At 52.4% G+C, this 18,661-nt stretch overlaps 1 protein-coding gene across 32 annotated transcripts in view; it reads left to right on the top strand.

Moving 5' to 3' along the window:
* NRXN2 (neurexin 2) overlaps positions 1 to 18,661 on the top strand; it is a 351,610-nt gene that overhangs the window by 217,476 nt on the left and 115,473 nt on the right. Inside the window, exon 1 of one of the 32 annotated variants that reach the window (XM_083477894.1) lies at positions 5,766 to 6,557. The exons of 29 other annotated variants lie outside the window; for them this stretch is intronic. In XM_083477894.1, coding sequence (XP_083334020.1) covers positions 6,347 to 6,557 — 211 coding nt within the window. In that variant the 5' untranslated portion in view covers positions 5,766 to 6,346. Of the gene's footprint in view, positions 1 to 5,765; positions 6,558 to 18,661 lie in introns of those variants that run through there. 2 more of the 32 variants (XM_083477895.1, XM_083477893.1) reach the window with 2 other exon arrangements.

Consider the following 18,661-nt stretch of genomic DNA (forward strand, 5'->3'; position numbering starts at 1 on the left):
TGCAGTCTAGACCAGCATTGCCTGCTTTGGCTGACATCTGCTCTCCAGGCAGGGTCTCAGGCAGAGAAAGGTCTTTTCTATCATCTGTTTTGAGGGTTTTAAAAAAAATTGGTGGAGGTACCAGGGATTGAACCTGAAACCTGACTGCAATACCTATGCTCAGAACTATGGCGCACACACCCTCCCCAGGAGATCCACCCACGGGCCAGGGCTCACAAAAGGTGATGTGTTAGCCCCCCCCCCGCCCCCCACACCTGCCCAGAGATCTTTGGCAGAAAAGAGGCCTGTGCCAAAATTAGTCCTCTTTGCCATTGCCGCCTGAGCTTTGGCTGCTGCTAGGAGGTGGTTTTCTCCTTTTAGCTGGTTTCCACTTTAGCTCCTTCCTCGCCCCCACACAGACACCCACCCAGTCTGTCATTCCATCCGTCTCCCACCCGCTTGTATTTATAGCTCACAAACAGGTTGCAATCCAGGCTTTGGTGCTGCATCTTCCAAACATTGCATGGTACTGGGAGGGTGAGTGTGTGCTTGGGAGAGAGGAAGGCATCAGGGAGAGAGAGGAAAGAGCCCCCGCCCCCGTCTTCCCCCTTCCAAATCCTGATTCACTCCCCAAACTGCCAAGAACCAAGGGATCCTGACTTGGGCTCTTAGTTCTCCAAAGGAAGAAATGAAGGAGGTGCTTAAGCTGAAAGGCTTTTGCTGCCAGGTCTGAAAAGCTTGACCTCTGATCCCTAAGTTCTGGAGAGCAAGCTCCGGCTAGCAGCAATGAGAGGTTTTGCATGCGCTCAGAGACATACAGGACTTGCTCAGCATCCTGGCATGTAGGGCAGGATGGGAAATGGAGCTTTATGGCCACGACCCTCATACGGAGACCCTCTCTCCCTTTGGCTCCCTTCCCTGCACACTTGTGCCAATGACATCATACTGTATGAGCTCATGGAGGGAGATTTACAGCCCCAAGGGAAAGTGAGCTCAGAGGCAGATCCATTAGGGAGAATGTCCATCCCAGAACTGCCAGGCATCCCTTTCTCCAGCCGCCCTCCACTTCTGGATTTTGCTGAATGGAGAGGGGGCAGAAATCCCAAGGCTAGGCTGTGAAAAGAGACCAGGGTTACTCCTGGGAAGGCTCCACAGGTGGCTGTGAGCAGGGGAAACGGCTGCCCCTACCTGCCACTCCCTGGGAAATCCAAGACCCACTTCATCTGAACTTCAGGTCCTTTGCAGAAGAGCAAGCAAAAGAGCCTCTTTTGTGCAGATCTGTTTGGGTTGGTACAGTGGCCAGTCACAGCAATGGCTTTGCTCCCAGGACCCGAGCAGATCCATCAAGCTGTGACTGCTGCTCCATGAGGCTTTCCCAAGCCTCTCCCCATGCCTACAGAAGCAAACAGAGGCAAGAGCACACCAGTAATTTTTCGGATTCAGTCCTACTGCATCACTGTCCTCAGAGGGTGGCCCTTTGAGGTGGGGCAGAGGTGTCTCGGTAGATACAGCCTGCCAATTGCAACTTCCAGCCTCCCCACACCCAGTTGTGCCAGCCACGGGTTGTGGGGTGAATCCTCTGTATTCATGCAAGGCCTGGCAGGTGTGCATGAGAGACATAACAGCAAGACAAGCATTGCCCCTCCTGAGCTCAGAGGTGCAATGGTTTTGCTGTTTAGTGGTGGCTCAAAGTGGCTTCAGGTACATCATTTCTGGTGCAAAAATCAAATCAGTGCCAGAATAGAATGGTGGTGGTGCTATATGACAGGCCTTCCCTACAGAGGCCTTGTTAGATAGTCAAAAGATTCAACGCATTGGGCCCATAGGCTAAAATTTGCTTATGCTAATTTATATATAGATGCAAATGTAGAATGTAAAGGTCACAGTAGGCACAGCAACTCATTCCCCATCCAAATATCCACAGATGAATTTTTCAGTTACTTTGCACACACCCACCCACCCCCGAATCACTCCAAAATCAGTTCCTCTTTTATTTGTTTACTCCCCCTTTCCTGTTAATTTCCAAAGAGATTCTGCTCCAGATCCATTCATCTCTCTTTCAATTACCCCAGTCATGACCCCAACCCCAAATCATCTCTAAAGGAAGTAATATAATTGTAGAGTTGGAAGGGACCCCAAGGGCCACCTAGTACAACCCCCTTCAATGCAAGAATCTTAACTAAAGCATCCATGACAGATGGACATCCAACCTCTGCTTCAAAACTTCCAGTGAAGGAGAGTCCACCACCTCCCAAGGGAGTCTGTTTCACTGTTGAAGAGCTCCTACTGTCAGAAAGTTCATCCTGATGTTGAGTCAGAATCTCATTTCTTGTAACTTGAAGCCATTGGATCAAGCCCCACCCTCCAGAGCAGGAGAAAGGAAACTTGCTCCCTCTTCCATGTGACAATCCTTTAGATATTTGAAGATGGCTGTCATATCTCCTTTCAGTCTCCTTTTTCCCAGGCCAAACATACCGAGCTCCCTCAACTGTTCCTCATAAGGCTTGCTATCCAGACCCTTGATCATCTTGGCCCTCCTCTGTACACATTCCAACTTGTCAATATCTTTCTTAAATGGTTTTACCCAGAACTGGACACAGTATTCCAGGTATGGTTCTGACCAAGGCAGAATAGAATGGTTCTGTTACTTCCCATAGTGGTACTATTAGTAAAGTTAAAGGGACCCCTGACCATTAGGTCCAGTCGTGACTGACTCTGAGGTTGCGGTGCTCATCTTGCTTTATGGCTGAGGGAGCCGGCATACAGCTTCCGGGTCATGTGGCCAGCATGACTAAGCCGCTTCTGGCGAACCAGAGCAGTGCACGGAAACGCCATTTACCTTCCGGAGCGGTACCTATTTATCTACTTGCACTTTGAGGTGCTTTCGAACTGCTATGTTGGCAGGAGCAGGGACTGAGCAACGGGAGCTCACCCCATTGCAGGGATTCGAACCGCCGACCTTCTGACTGGCAAGTCCTAGGCTCTGTGGTTTAACCCACAGTGCCACCTGCGTCCCTACTCCTCTTAATTTATTTCCCCATATTTATCCTCCCCCCCCCCCCAGTTCCCAAAAGTTCATTGACCAGAAACAGTTGAATCAATTAGAAGAAGTTCTAGGGGGCCCAGTCCTAGAAATTACACTTCTTCCTTCCCTTTTCTTGTTCCCTGACCCTGCTCTTTCCCTGCTCCATCTTTTTCATCCCAACCCTAGATTTCCTCTCCTCTATGTAGACTTTCTATTCTCTGCATGCCAGGAGTTGCTGGAACTTTCTCCCTAATGTGGGCAGGGCTGGATATGAACTAAGGCATAGCCCAGTTTGTGTGTGAGGCTGAAATGTGTTTTTAAAATGCCTCTGGGCATTTGCAAAATGTCTTTTCTTCATCACAGAGTGACCCCACAGGTTCAGAAGCAGGTAGAGGCAATTTTCCAGGCAGGCAGGGTTGAAGTTAAGAACAGCAGTTTATGTGGGTGGGAGCTGGGATTCTTCCCTGGCCTCATCCGAGATGTGTATTCCAACCCTATATAGCACAAGGGCTCTGCTAGCAACAATTGTTGTTAGTCATTTATTGCTTACCAACCCTTTACCACCAGATCACATACCAGGGTACAACAGTTTAAAACAATAAAATTGAGTAAGTACCAAAATACCGTATTGTCCCATGTATGCCCCCTACTTTTGGGGACCCCAAATTTAGAAAGTTGGCATATGCACTATCCGTGTATAAGACGCCCCCAGATTTTTAACCTTTTTAAAGTAAAAAAACACCTAGTATTATACACGGAAAAGTATGGTATATCCATTTCAAGGGCCTGGGTTAAGAGGTTTATCTTCAGTCCACAACAAAAACTACACAATGAAGGAATTTCACAACCTGGTGCCCAGAGTATGTCCTTGCAAAGGCTGCCACCTGGCAAACTTCAGAGGGTGGTGGAGTTCTCAAGAAACCCCCTTTTGCTAATCTTGCACCTGAGAGAGTCTGTAAGGAAGGAGCCTGGGCTCTCAATGCATGTTGCTCAGAATCCCAGGAAGAGTCAGTGCTGCTCGGGCGCTCAGGACCTGCCCAGAAGGCTGACTTAGAAGGGTTGGAAGGGACCCTGAGCATCATCCAGCCCAACCCTCTGCAGTGCAGGAACATGGAGCAGTCCATCAAACCTGCAACCTTGGCATTATCAGCACCATGCTCTAGCCAACTGAGCTATCCAGCTTGCTGGCTTCCAGTAATGGGCACTTGGCTGAGTCCAACTACTGTGAGAACAAGATGCTGAAGTTTGTCAGGGTCTTGGCAACTATCATGCATCCCCGTCCCCCCGAGTGCTGGGCAGGAACAAAAACCAGGTTAATAAGGACCCTGCTAGGCCACCTTAGGTGACCATACTTGACAAGTCAGAGGTAGTGAAAGCCAGGTGTGGAGTGTGTAGACAGACTAAGCCACCCATAGGGATGCAAGAGTTGCTCTGGTTAGCAAGGATTACTGTCAGTCAGCTCACCCCTGCCCAGCCCTTTCTTTAGGGTGCAACCCTGCTGGAATCATAGGCAGAGTGCCCTTTCCCAAACGCAAGAGCTACATGAGCATGTGCAGAGTGGCTTCTTCCTCCCCACGCCTGAGACCAAGGAGGCTGGGCTTCTCCACCAGGCCACCAGCTTCCATGCAGGTTTTGGTCAGGAGGGGCATTCGTTCTTCTGCGCCTCGGACCAATTATACCGCCTCCCGCTCCTTTCCGGGTCTCCCAAGCTTCCCCTCCGGCTGGCTTGGAAACGGAGACGATTCCCGGACACATTTGGCAGCCGGGCACGCGAGTTTCTAAGCCTGCGATGGCCTGGCGGGGCGTGGGGGCTCTAGCAGGGTAGACTCTCCCCCCCCCCACCGCACAGTGTGTGTGGGGACAGCTCTGGGCTGCAAAGAAGCGGGGTGGATTGGCTGGGGTCTCGCGTGCGTGGTTCAGCTTAGCATTTCCCCACTCGGGAGTCCCCCTCCACCCTCTTATACCATTTAAAGGACCATCTGGGCTAAATTATTCGCGGAAGGGTCGCCTCTTCCGACCACCGGCAGGGAAGAGGTTAACAGCGCTACTGCCGGTGCGAACCTTCCGATACATCCTCGTTGTGCGTCCTGCGCGCTATCCTTTGCCGTAGCGCTTCGACTCGTTGGGGCGAGGAGGTCGGGCGCCTCCAAAGGTGGCAGCCGACAGGGTGGGGAGCGGTGGAAGGAAGAACTCGTGTTGCTGTTTTTGTGCGGGTTTGGCGGGGGGGGGGGGCGCCGCCGCCCCTGCCTGCAGGGGGAGGGAGCAGCTAGCCGACGATCTTTTCCTTTCTCTCTCTCTCTCCCCCCCCCCCGTCCTTTATATCTTGGGGGGGGGGCGCCGGTGCCGAAATATGCACGCCGAGAGGAGGGAGGCGGCGCGCGCGCGCATTTGTTTCCCTTTCGGGGCGGGGGCTCCCTGGCCGGCGATTGGGCGCTTCCTCCGCCCCTCCCTCCTTCTCCCTCCCTCCCCCCTCCCAGCCTTCCCTCCGCTCTGCAGCAGAGACGCGCCGCGGAGCCGAGGAACGGGGGCTTGGGGGGCTTGGTGTTTTTTGGAGCCAGGGAAGGGACGGATCGCATCGCTTCGGTTGAGGCGCCGCTCGGAGACCCCCCCGCAAGGATTACAGCCATCCCGCCCCGGATTGCTGGGTTTTGCCGCTGCCGCCTGCCTAGCCGCCCCCCTCCTTCCCGGGTTCATTTTTCCTCGCTTTCCCACCCCCCCGCGCCACGATGCCCGCCCCCGACCCGTAGCCCCGCTTTCCCTGCTGCCTGTTCCCCCCACCCTCTTTCTTTTCCCTCCCCCCGGTAAATCTCTCGCCCCCTCCCCCGCCCTGGATGGTGCCTCTTTTCCCGCCAGCGGCGCCTCCTCCTCCTCCTCCTTTTCCTCCCGGGGGGGCCCCCGGCCCTTCGCTGCCCCCGCCGGGATGCCGCCGCTGCACCTCCTGATGGCTGCCGGGCCGGGGGGGCGGCCGTGAGCAGGGGAGGAGGGGGCGTCCCGCCCCGTCGAGGGAGCCCAGCCCGGCCTTCTTCGTCTCCCCGCTGGAATTGCTCGCCGCCGCCGCCGACAGCCGGAGCTGCCTGGAGCCGCCCTCGCCCCCGTTGTGGGAGCGCGGAGTTTCCCTTCGCCGACTTGGGGGGTTCTTCCCCCCCACACGCCCCGCGGAATTTCCTTGTGCTGTTTGCCCCCCGCCCGGATCCCGACCCCTCCCTGCCTCCCGCTCTGTCGTCGGGGCGGGCGGGGACCGTCGGCGGGGTGGCATGGACGCCGCTCCCGCTGCTGCCGCCGCCGCCGCACCGAGGATTTAAGCGGAGCGCCCTAGTCGGGGCGGCGGCGGCGGTGGGCCGGATGGCGCCCCCCGGGCCGCGGAGGGGCTCCGACGTGGTGGCGTCCGGCGCCGCGCTGCTGCTGGTGCTGGCGGCCGTGGCCGGGCCCGCGGGGGCGGCGCGCGTCTCCTCCAGCCTGAGCACCACGCACCACGTGCACCACTTCCACAACAAGCACGGCACCGTGCCCATCGCCATCAACCGCACGCCCTTCCTCACCCGCGGCGGGCACGGTAAGTCCCGCGGGGAAGCGGGGGGAGGTTCGCTCGCAGCCTAGGTGCTGCCATGTTGAGGCAGGGGGAGATGGGGCGGCCGGTGGCCACCCGGGGAGCCGCCCCCGGGGGCCCTTTCCGCGCGCGCGATCTTGGGCCCATTTGCTTTCCAGACGGGGCGGGCGATCAGTGGCCAAAGGCTTGTTCCATCCCTCTCTCGCCGCGATGGTGGCCAAGCGCCTCGCCCTCTCACCGGGGCTCTGCTTCTCATTCCGTCGGGGAAAGGCGATTCAAGCCCGAGGATTGGGACCCAGGAGGCCTCCGATCCCCAGCAATCTGGCAGCCAGCTCCAAGTGGGCTGAGTGGGTTGAAGGGCCGCGAAGGGGCCCTTTTCTGCTGGGACAGGGCGTGGGGATTATTGGAGCCTCCTCTCTCCCGGGGCTCGGGCTAAGGCTTTGGTTTCTTCGCCTGCTTCTTTCTGGCCTCCTTGCTGGGGGAGGGAGGGGGTGCACAACTCTGCTCACCTGGTGGCTGGACTTGATCTGTATCCAGGCACAACCCAGAACCTCCCTTCAAAGCTCAGCCCCAGATAGAGCAGGTGAAATATGACAGCCCAGGCAGATGCCGGCTGGCAGGAAGAGGTAGTTCAGAGGCATGTGCTGAGTGCTTTCCCCTTTGACTTGAGCTGTTTGCCCAGCTTGCACTCTTCCCCATCCCTTTTTTGCATCTGAGGTCTGGAGTAAGGTTTCCAAGCAAGCTTGAACTCCCTCACTTCTCTCTCTCTCTATATATATATATACACAATATATATATATTTATTTATCTATTGAAAAATGTGTATGTTGAAGGGGAAGATGTATCTGTGCTTGGCTTCCTCTCTCCCTACCTGGGCTGAAGTAGGTAACACTCCCCTCCCTCCCTCCCTGGCATTATGTAATAGCCAGGCGGCCACAGCAACCTGATTGGTGCTCAGTTGCTCCCCTCACAACACATACACAAAGACAAGATGGGGGGGAGGTTGCCCCCCCATTAGTGTTGACTCACCTGGGTCAGCTTCTCTTAATCTCTTTTGTGGGTTGGTTCCAGTTTATAACCCATCCCTCCTCAGCTCTGGTGTGAACATCAAGGGCCTCCTTGTAGGGACAGGGGTGGATTCTGCGTTTAAAGGCTGGCAACGGAAGCCTGGGGCTGAATTTCTGTGGGGAGGCAAATGGGGTGGCAGGTGGACTGGATGTTGGTACTCTGTGGATATTTGGCCTTAAGTGCTCTGCGTATGCATGGGAGGGAAGAGGTTCAGTCACCTGTGGGGGCACCCAGATGCCCCCTTGGGCAGCTTGTGGGACACCCGAGGGGCTTGCCAGGATGGGTTCTTTGTGCCTGGCATGCTAATGGCATGTGAGGGTCTACAAAGAGGACGTTGTCCACGTACGTTGGCATAAAGCATCCAGTCCTGTGATCCCTGCGCCAGCTGGGGGGATGGCGTTGCATGTCCAACTTGGCATGCCTGCTCACAGCAGAAGGTTAAGTGTGTCGCCTGCCACTTGTGTGCCTCATTCAGGTGCTGGCCTTTGTGTGTGTTCTTAGCAGGGCACGTCTGTAGTGGGTTTCTGACGCTGGTTGTGTTGTGCAGGTATGTGAAACATCTTGGTGTGATTATTTGCTCATGTATTATAAGCATTCACATATTGTTCACAAACACTGGGAACAAGAGGCTTCCTGTTCATATAAAATAGTGTGAGAAGGCTAAATAGTAAAAGGTGATCCTGGGTCCAGGGAAACGGGGACCAGACTTTCTGACATGCTGTAAGCCCTGTCTCCTCCCTCAGCCTTTCAAAGGAATTCCAGGCAGCAGGAAGTGACTGGCTGTGATGTGGGTGAACTTTCCAAACTGAGGATCCTTGTGGCGCCAGGAGCGACATTTGCAACTCTTGAGGCTTCCTCACCAGCCACTGGCCCCGAGTCTTGAACTTTTAGACCTGGTGCTGGTGGAATCTGGGGATGTGGTGCAGACTTGTTTTCCCTGAATTTATCATGCTGAAGAGATGGAGTGGGGTTGTCTCTTGATTTCATGATGCTTGGATGGTAGTTTGACAAAAACAGCAGCCTGCCTTATTGAGCCATAAAACTCCCTGTTGCTCTTTGTGCAGCAGATTTAAGACCGCTACCCCTATGGATTTTATACCTCTGTATTCTCCCCGCCACCCACGCTCCTCCCAAATTATTTTGGCTCCCATCAGAATTTTGGAATCCTTTACAAATAACTCCAAAAGCACAGAAAAGTCAAAGGCAGCTGTTCCAAATGTGTGGATGTTCTCTTCCTGGGAACATTTGCTGCTTTAGAGTCACTGATAGCAGAACCTGCCAAGAATGGCTTTCGGGGGGGGGGGGGAGGCCAGAACATAATAATAAAAACTGCACATGGCTGCTGAGATTTTGTGGTCCTGCTTGTCAATAACTGGGAATTGTGCCACGATGTAGCCTATTGCTTAGGAATATCCCAGTCAAAATTGCAGTTTCATTAATGTGAATTTCCACCCGGATTTTGTTTTGTGGGTGATGGTGTGTGGTTGATGTTGAGCAGCAACATTTGTGTTTGTAACTATACACAATGTACGAAGTTTGGGGTATATCAGGTTGTCATGATGTGCGTGACATGTGTTGTATTTTGTTGGGTGTGTGCAGGAAAGCAGATTGCTGTGTGTTTGTGTTGTGCATTGCTTGAGAGCCGTTTTGTGCCACTGATGTTGCAGGATGTGACTGGGTGGGCGGGTGGTGGGCTATGGATTGGCTTTCATGTTAGGTCAAGGTATAATCAAGAGTTACCAGGTCTTGTTGGTGTGGACTGTTGGCTTCTCTTCCAAGTTGACATGAAGGGGAAGGGTGGGTGGCAGTGGGATAGATGAAAAGATCTTGCAGACCATCAGCTTATCAGTGCCATTTCAATTTTTTTAACTTCTGAAAAGTGAATGGTCAGGGCTCAAATTTTCCTGGAAATACCTTCTGTGCCTTTTCATTTTGGATATGTAAGAGCTGGCTGGTGAGTTTGTTATTATTCTTGCTTTACCGTTTAAGTACATCAGAGGAGTCTGCTGCATCCGGCCAATTTCCTGTCTCCAAGAAACTGAAGGCATCCTTCAGTGGCCCTGCCGTACCTTGGCATTTTATCCTCACAACAAATCCTATGAGAATCACTGGCCTAAGTTCACCAAGTCAGCTTCATGACTTGAGTGGAGAATTTGCACGTTTTAGTTCCCATACACAATTCAAAGTGCTGGTCTTTATCTATAAAGCCTTATGTAGCTCAGGACCCAAACACCTCAAGGACCACCTCACCCCATATGAACCGACCTGTTCTCATCATCTGAGATCCTTATTCTTCTGCCCCTTCCACAGGAGGTCCATAGGGTGGCAACATGAGGATGGGTCTTTAGGTGGGGGTTCTCTGCTTTTTGCCTTAAAATATTCTAAGTCGCTTTGAGTTGCTGTTGCAAAAAAAGCGAATAATTAAATTTTCTTTGCGCCTTCTAGGATTGAGCCCTGGCATAGAAAAATTAGTTTTGCCTCTGACCTTTGTCTTGCATTAATCCCTGGTGTGTTCTTGTCAGCGTGCAAGCACAACACTGGCCCATGTAGGCTGCAGCAAGGAGCCCGGACACATGAGTTCATGGGAAAAGGCTTCATTGGCCCAGCACCTCTGAGCCTACTGTGTTAGAAATCAGGCTTGAGGACAGCATGGAGTGAGAGGCGAGGGGCTCTTGGGGATTTGGTCTTACATTCAATTCTGTGAAAGGGTGGAGATTTTTATTAGTTGGATCTCAGCCTTCTACCTGGTGCCCTCCAGGCAGGTCAGCTTGGCCTACAGCTATCAGCCTCAGCAAAGATGGCCACACTGATTAGAGTGGGTGGGAGTTAAGGATTGTGGGGGGCTAGTATTAGGCCACCTTCCCGTGTCCAATGCTGAATATTGCTCCCCATGTTTAAGATGTTTCCCATGAACTAGCACTTCAGTCTAGCTTGTGGATTTCAGGAGAGGAAAGTTTAGGAGGTAACTGAGGGTTGGTCTCCAATGGAAAACCTGTGATGGCCGGTGCGGCTTTTAGAAGGGCTACATGAGTTTCTGGGGGAGCAGATCTGTTTGAGACTGCTTAGAGGTGAGACACCCTGTTTGGGCATAGTCTCCCTCTGAACCCCAGGTGCCAGGCATAGGAAGGCCTTTGTTTTTCTTCCCTGCCGGTCAGCTCAGCTTCCAGAGGCATCGGGCTGACCACTGTCAGAGGCAGGATTCCAATCCCACAGAACCATTTAAAAACATTTTTATGGAGAGAGTTCTTGTGGCAGTTTCACCCTAGCCACCAATCTTGGCAGCGTCACTTATCCTGATGGAGCTGAGGCCCTTGGAGCAGGTTCCCACCAACAGCCCTTGTACAGGCTCCCTGACTTCTGGGCTTGAGGCAAGGTGCTCCTTTAGAGTTGCTGCGAAGGCTCCAGCAGCCTGGAGCTTTGTGTTCTGGAGAGCAGAGCCTGCTTCCCCACCAGGGTTTCTAGTAGTAGCACCTTTGGGCCCTGCATTGATTATTCTGCCTGGCTGCCAAGTAGGGACTTCAAGCAGTGGTCCAAACTAGCCAGGCACGTTTTACTTTACGTGGTCCAGTTGCGACTACGTGGAGATTTCTGGGTGCCGGGTTGGCAACCACAGTTTGAATGCTTCTGCCTTAGTCTCTCGTTAAAGCCACCCCCCCCCCGTGTGTGTTTCTCCTTCTTGCATACTAGAAAAAGTGAATTGTTGTAAGAGTAAGCTACAGTCAAGCAGTGTACTTGAGATCGCAGAAGGAACTCTAGGGTCATCTAGTGAATAGACATTCCATTGTGGCAACTAGGACTGGGTGATAACTGGTTTTCAACATTGCAATACAGTGGTACCTCGGGTTACAGACACTTCAGGTTACAGACGCTTCAGGTTACAGACTCCACTAACCCAGAAATAGTACCTCGGGTTAAGAACTTTGCTTCAGGATGAGAACAGAAATCGTGTGGCGGCAGGAGGCCCCATTAGCTAAAGTGGTGCTTCAGGTTAAGAACAGTTTCAGGTTAAGAACGAATTAAGTTCTTAAGCCGAGGTACCACTGTATATCGCCAGCTAAACATTGTGAAATATTGATATATCATGATGTCTGAAATAAAGATGGAGCTATGTAGAGGTGGATACTATAACCCGAGTGGGCTCAGAATGGAAATCAGCCAGGGTGTAGCCTCTTAAGCTCAGTTCCCCCATCTGTAAAATGGGTGTTATGGGGTGGGGAAGGTAAAGATCATAACATGCACCAAACATTCTGCAAAATTCCTGGAAATATTTTCTTTCTTGGGTTCTTTGGAGAGTATGTGGAAGCAAAACCACAAACACACGAATGGGCTGCCAGGGTGGCACATGTTGGCAACTGCTCTGTAGGTTTTGGGTCCTCTTCCAGCTGGGGCTTCTTCATCCAGACCCCACATTTCCTGCTCTTTGTGCCTGCTAGGTTTTCTACAGAGGGGAGGACAGCATCTCCTGGCTCACTTCCTTGCTGGAGGCCTTGCCTGCAGCTCTGTCTTGAGCCAGGAAAGCCCCTCCAGCTAAGTAGAGGTCCTGACAGATCAGGGAAACCTGAGCAAGGCGGCCCAACAGGCTGGAGGAGCTGTTCTCAGCACTGCAGACAGGTGCTGTCCATGGTGCTGTCTGTTCCCCTCTCTAGTACCATGTCAGAGCTGGAGCTGTAAGCTTCTCCCTCACAGCAACCCTACCCAGTAGGCTGTCTACACTTGCATTTTGGGAAGGGGAGAAACTGAGGCATAGGGAGGGTGAGTCACTGTGGTTGAGCCTTCCAGCTGGGTCTTCCAGCCTTTGCAGGTATTCAGTGTGTGTGTGTGTGTGTGTGTGTGTGTGTGTGTATCTGAGAGACAGGGAAGGAGATGTTGGTGGGCTGTCTTTTTGGGTTGGGGGCGGCCTCTCCTGCTCCACCCTGCTCCTGGTTCATACCAGTTGGCTGCTCAGCCTAACGCATGCTTGGGGAGTGGGCAGATTGTGCCGAGACCTTCCAGTTCCTGCCAGCTTTTGTGGTGGGAAGTGGCTGTCTGTGTGTGATAGAGAGGGGGAAGCAGGAGAGAGCCGATGTTCTTCTTGCTGTGCTCACAAGTGTGGCCCTGCGAGCTGATGATTCATCCTGAGCTGTTGATTATTCATGAGGCGCCAAATGCCCCAAAAACCGGAGGGGGGGGGGAGAGAACAAGGAATTAGGCCACTCTAACAACAACCTTCTGCTTCCCTGACCGCCTTTGCCCACCCATCTCCCCTCCCCTCCCCACAACTTAACCACCCACCACCCATTCCGTTGCTCTCATCTCTGCCCCTCCCAGCCCCCCTGCAGAGGAAGGCCCACCCCCATCCCTGGTCTGCCCAACCATCTGTCATTTGCTGCCTGTAGCTCCGTCCGCCCTGCAGTGAGCAGGTATGTGCTGAAATGGCAGGATCTGTAGGCCTGTGTGTGTGTGTGTTGCAGATGCTAGGACAACAAGGGCAGGCTGGAGGTGTGTGTGTGTTTGTGCACACTTCAGAGTTCTGATCTTGACCCACCTGGGAAGTCAGGCGGACATCCAGCTTGTCAGGAGAGGGGTAGTTTAGGGGTGAGCCTCCTGCCTGGGAGATCCGGCTCTTCAAAAACAGCATCTCTGGGTTTGACGAGTTCCTCACTCTAGTCCCTCCATTAGTTCCTCCCTCCTTCAATTTATGGCATTACCCAGCCATTAATTATTACTCCCGCCTGCAGTTTAATATGGTAATCGAGGCAACCCCTGTTTGGGCCCCACATTTATTACGCCGCCGCTATTTATGGGGCGTCCTGCTCCGGGTTACGGCAGGCCCGGGAATTATGAGCCTCACACACAGATGGCTTTGTTAATTAATTACTGCTCCCCACAGCAGTTGTTCTGCGAGCAGGGAGGGGTTAATGTCTGGGGCTAAAGCTGCTGCCCCTTGCCTTCCACCACCACCAGAGAAGTCAGTGCTGAGCGACGCACAGCCTGGACAAAGCTCCCAGCCCAGCTCCTCATTCCTACCCTCTGGGAAGACGGGAAGCTCTCTTGCAGTTCAACACTGACTGGCAGCAGCAGCTCTCCATGGTCTCAGGCAGGGGATGCTCTCAGGACCAGCTGGAGATGCTGCCAGCAGGGACTGAACCTGGGGCTTTAGCATGCAGAGAATGAATGCTGTTGCGGAGCCAGCTGCCTGTAGCTTTCCCAGAATCCTGCTGCTCAGGCCTTCCTGAATGGTTCCCGTCCAGCATCCTTGGGAACTTCTGGAGAAGGAGTGCCTAGCAATGGACGCTGAGTGTTACAAAAAGTGTCAGGCTGTGGTGGCCCTTTGGGGTCACATAGGGTCTTGCAAACAAGTGGGTGAGGGTGGCATGATACGTGGCTTCTGCAACTGAAGATGCCGCCTGAGCCCTAGATGGCTTTTGTTGGTGCCTTGGGTGGAGTGGGGGGGGGTGTCACCCCGACCACCCATTTCACTCTCCCCATCTTATTCCTATCCAACCAGTCCTTACGGGGTCAAATTAGCACACACACCCCATGGCCAAGATGGGAAGAGATCATTCAGTGTGTTGCGGGGTAAGATTTGCTGGTGTGCTGAAAAACATTTTGGGCGGCCTGTGTGCTTTTCGTGGTGATGAGAAGAACTGGAAACAACTGAATGAGGACTGAGCATGCTCAGTGGCCAAAGAACTAGAGAATCCCCTTGGAGCTCCCCCTTCCCCCAAAAAAAAATCCCCACCAAAAGAAAGAAACAAAAAACACGAGAAAGCGGGAGGGCAGGGGTAGAGTCGTCATTGTTCCATTGACTTACGACAATTGCCTTCTGCCTTTTCTCCAGGGAGCTTCAGGTGGCATATATGGGTCTCTGCCCTGCCCTGTTTTAAAAATAAAGTCACACAAGCCCTGTCAAGTAGGTCAGGCTAAGAGAACACAACTGGCCATTGAGCCGAGTGGGACAGGAGTGCTTGATTCCCTCCTGGGTTTGGCAGGTGGGGAGGTTGCAAGAGCCTCAAGTTGGTTGGCATGATTTAGGAGGAGGCTGAAGGGGTGGATAGCCCCCTCCCTCCCTCCCTCTAGCCAGGTGAGAGAGCCAGTGCTAGGATGTCATCACTGGGGTGTCAGGCCAGGTTCAAGAAGTCCTTGACACTCAGTGAGGTTGTTTCTCTTTCTCTCTCTGCCTAAATTGCCTCCCAGGGTTGTTTCCACCAGGCGCATTTTGCAGCTAAGCTATTGACTACTTGCGACCAAGTGAAGTGCCTGGGCGCCAGGATGGCGCCAGACATCTCCACCATCTGGAGGTGCATGCTTGGGGATCCTTGGATCTTGACTGCTTTCACACACTTGCAACACATCTGTAGAATTCTATTTAATCTGCACAATCAGAGTGAATTTCAAGAGCAAAACTCATGTTGAAAAATATGACTTTCAAGCCATCTGGCCCCAAAATTGCAACTAGGCATTCTGTTTCAGCGACTTCAACCCTGGTTTAAGGAGCCATTTGGTGCCTAGCTTATATATATCTATGTTTCTCACACTGCCTCCAATACTTTGCTCCCATACTTGGAACCCCAAGTGCACAACTCAGTTTGGGAGGGAGGGCAGCCCCAAACAGTGAAAAGTGGGTTGGGGGCTGTGTGTCGTGCAGGGGATATCCTATGCCTGGCACTTTTGAATTCAAGGCTGGCCTCATGGAGGAAAGGAGTGTTGCAATCCTCTTTTCTTTGTGGGGGCGAGAAGTGACCAGCCTGGCTGGAATATGCATAATACGCCTTTATTCAGGAGCGGTTCCTGGCTTTCTGCGGAGGAAATATGGTTCATTGTAAAGAGCTTACTTGCTGGAGACAGCCATGTTTTCTCTGGTGAAGGAATTCCTGCAGGAGTAGAAATTTGTGTGTGTGTGTTTGTGTTTGTGCTGGGATCCACCCACAGAGGGGATTTCTGTAGGGAAATAAACAGTGGTTAATTTGCTTTCTTAAAGAGAGGCTTCTCTGCATTGAAGCTTCTGTGGCAGCCAGTTTGTCTCACCTGGAAACTCTGGGTGTGGTGGGCAGGCTATGTTTAGACACCCTGGCCTCCTTTACTTTGGAGGTGATGGTACTCTGGCATCAGGGGCCAGAATTTGAGCTTCCCTCGTGTAAGTGTAGCCAATTTCTTTTTAAAAGACAGAGGAATTAGGATTCAAGGGTCCATGCTTTGTGCCCTAGAATCCCTACTTCTTAAATCCAGGTGCGCAGGATAGAAAATGCATTTGCATGTGCCCAGAGATACTCTTGCTTTTCTTGAAGGTCTGGTGTGGGCGGCAGGTGAACAGGAAGGGTGGGGCCTCTTGCCTAACCCTGGGATTTTGGAGAAGGCCTTTCTCTTTGGGGAGGTACTGATTCTGCCTCACTCCTGGGGTGACAGGTGGAGGGACAAGCAGCTCTATTTGCATAATTGTTTGTTTGTTTGTTTTGGTGAGGTGTGGTGTGGTGTGGGGGGAGGGCAATGAAGCAGGGGGGCTGCTTTCCTCCTACATCATGATCAGTCAATGAAAGACTTTTTGTGCCCTGGGGAGAATTCTCTCCCCCCCCCCCCAACTCTGGATGGCGCTGGAGGAGTTAAGAGTCTTCTCCTCCCTTCTCTCCTTCCCTCCCATTGGGTCTCTGAGTGGCTTGGCTGGGGAAGGAGAAGAGGGAGGGCTTCAGGTCTGCGTTGCCGTGGAAACAGCTGAGATTCAGGAGAGCTGCAGAGATGGGAGCTCAGGGGCTCATTAACTACCGTGCCTGCCCCCCCCTTCTGCCTCTATCCATCACCCCGGCTTCCAAGGCAGGGAGAGGCAGCCTCCCTGCAGGAGATGGTCACAGAAGCCTGGGGGGGGGCTCCTTCCCCAGGTGGGAATGTTGGTGTTTGTGTGTGTGCCTGCGCACATTTGCCTGCCGGAGCAGCTGAACCCTGAGCGCAGAATCCAACCTGTGACAGATTTCGTTTCCAGTTTTGCATTAAACCACAACAAAAGGACCTATGTGTCCCAGACCTTTATTTATTCCAGCTAGTTAAAGCCTGCCTTTTGCAGGATTCTGCTCCTTCCAAAGCATCGTACTGGGAATATTCGTGGAAATACCTTTGCAGGAAATGCCTTAGTAGAAACTGCAATAAAAATACCGAAAGTGTCAGTCATCAGGGTCTTGTCCACAGGTAGCCAGGTGGGGGTGGACTTGTGGGTTGTGGGGAGCAGAAATGGGGGGGGATGTGGAGGGGGGCTCTTGAATGAGGAAGGTGGTGGGATCTCTTCATCCAGCTGTTCTTCCTCTGCTGCTGCCATTTTTGCTGGAAGTCTCCTTTACCTGCCCCATCTATCCCCAAGTGACCCTAGGGCCTTCTTTCCTTCAATGAGGTATCCAGCAAAACAGAAAGTGGCAGGTCAGCTGGCCATGGGGCCTGTGGGGAGGGAGGAGTGAGTTTGTTGCAGGAATTTGGAACTGTGCTTTGCCAGGTGTCTCCCTGTTTGAGCAGTTGCTTTGCAGTGACCTTTGGAGACTTTTTTGTTCCCATTTTTGGACGCCTCCCAGAAATTGGGCTGGTGTTGACAGACTTGCATGCAGTCTCTCCTTTGACAGAGCTGTTTCCCAGAACTTGTGATGCGGGCGGGGGGGCCTTCGATCACCCTCCCTTTCTGTCCCACTCCCAACGTACACACACGCTGACGCTGAGTGGAAACCATTCTAAGTTGATCGATTTAAAAACATTTCTGTATCGCCCTTCATCAAAGCAGATTGCAGGGTGGCAGACAGCAATATAGGTAATAAATTAATGAAAGGCTAATGTCATGGAACACTAACATTAGTGATAGCAGATATTGAAAAAAAAAGAAAAAAAAGATGAGAGGGTGTGGTTTCTGAGTAATCCCTGCAATTTCTATACATTGCAGCACACACCACCAGGAAACGTAAGATTCAGACAGTGCTGACCACTGGGCTGCTGTCAGGGCAAACTGTACTTAAATTGCTGGTTCTAATGTGTGTGAACAGACCTTGAATGCATTTTACGGTATTCTCTGTGTACTGCCTGGAGAATTTAGGTTGAAGGGCACTCTAAAAGTATAAATATTAATAATAATATAGGACAGGGATGTAGAAGCCTGTTGGGGGGCATATTCCAAGTGGACAGGGCCACAGCCTGAAGTGGTCCTTTTTATGGATGGTCTTAGGTAAAGGGACCCCTGACCATTAGGTCCAGTTGTGGCCGACTCTGGGGTTGCAGTGCTCATCTTGCTTTATTGGCCAAGGGAGCCAGCGTACAGCTTCTGGGTCGTGTGGCCAGCATGACTAAGCCGCTTCTGGCAAACCAGAGCAGCTCACGGAAACACCATTTACCTTCCCACCGGAGCGGTACCTATTTATCTACTTGCACTTTGACGTGCTTTCGAACTGCTAGGTTGGCAGGAGCAGGGACCGAGCAACGGGAGCTCACCCCGTCATGGGGATTCGAACCGCCAACCTTCTGATCAGCAAGTCCTAGGCTCTGTGGTTTAACCCACAGCGCCACCCGCTGGATGGTCTTACTTTTGTTTAAATACACTTGCTTGAATCCTCCCTCATCTCCCAGAGGCCCCACACAGCAGAAACATCAGAGTCTTATGGGGGAGAAGAGAGTTGGTATAAAGAAGGGGTGTGGCCTAGGCAGAAGAGGTGTGGCCTACAGAGATTGCTGGAGTGGGGGTAGTTTGAGGGGCTGCGAGTGCCAGATTTAGCCTGCACTCTGGCTGTTCCCCACCACTGGTCTGGGACTCTAGGCATTGGACCTTGGAAGTCCTTTTCCTAGTCTCAGTGATAAAAACTCAGATATAGAAGCTAGGTGTTAAATGGCATCTTGAACCAAGGTTGCAGTAACCAAAACAGAATATGTCTAGTTGCCTTTTGGGGGCAAGACAGCTCTAGAATCTTATTTTTAAAATGATGGGCTGACTGTGATTGATTATCAGTTAAACATCTGACTCTAGTTCAGATTACAACCTTGAGCTAGATTAAGAACTTTGAGAACTTAAAGAAGAAAAGTCACTTGATCCAGGGACAGTCCACATA

This window comes from Podarcis liolepis, assembly GCF_965112155.1.
Source record: "Podarcis liolepis genome assembly, chromosome: 15".
Classification (NCBI taxonomy): Eukaryota; Metazoa; Chordata; class Lepidosauria; order Squamata; family Lacertidae; genus Podarcis; species Podarcis liolepis.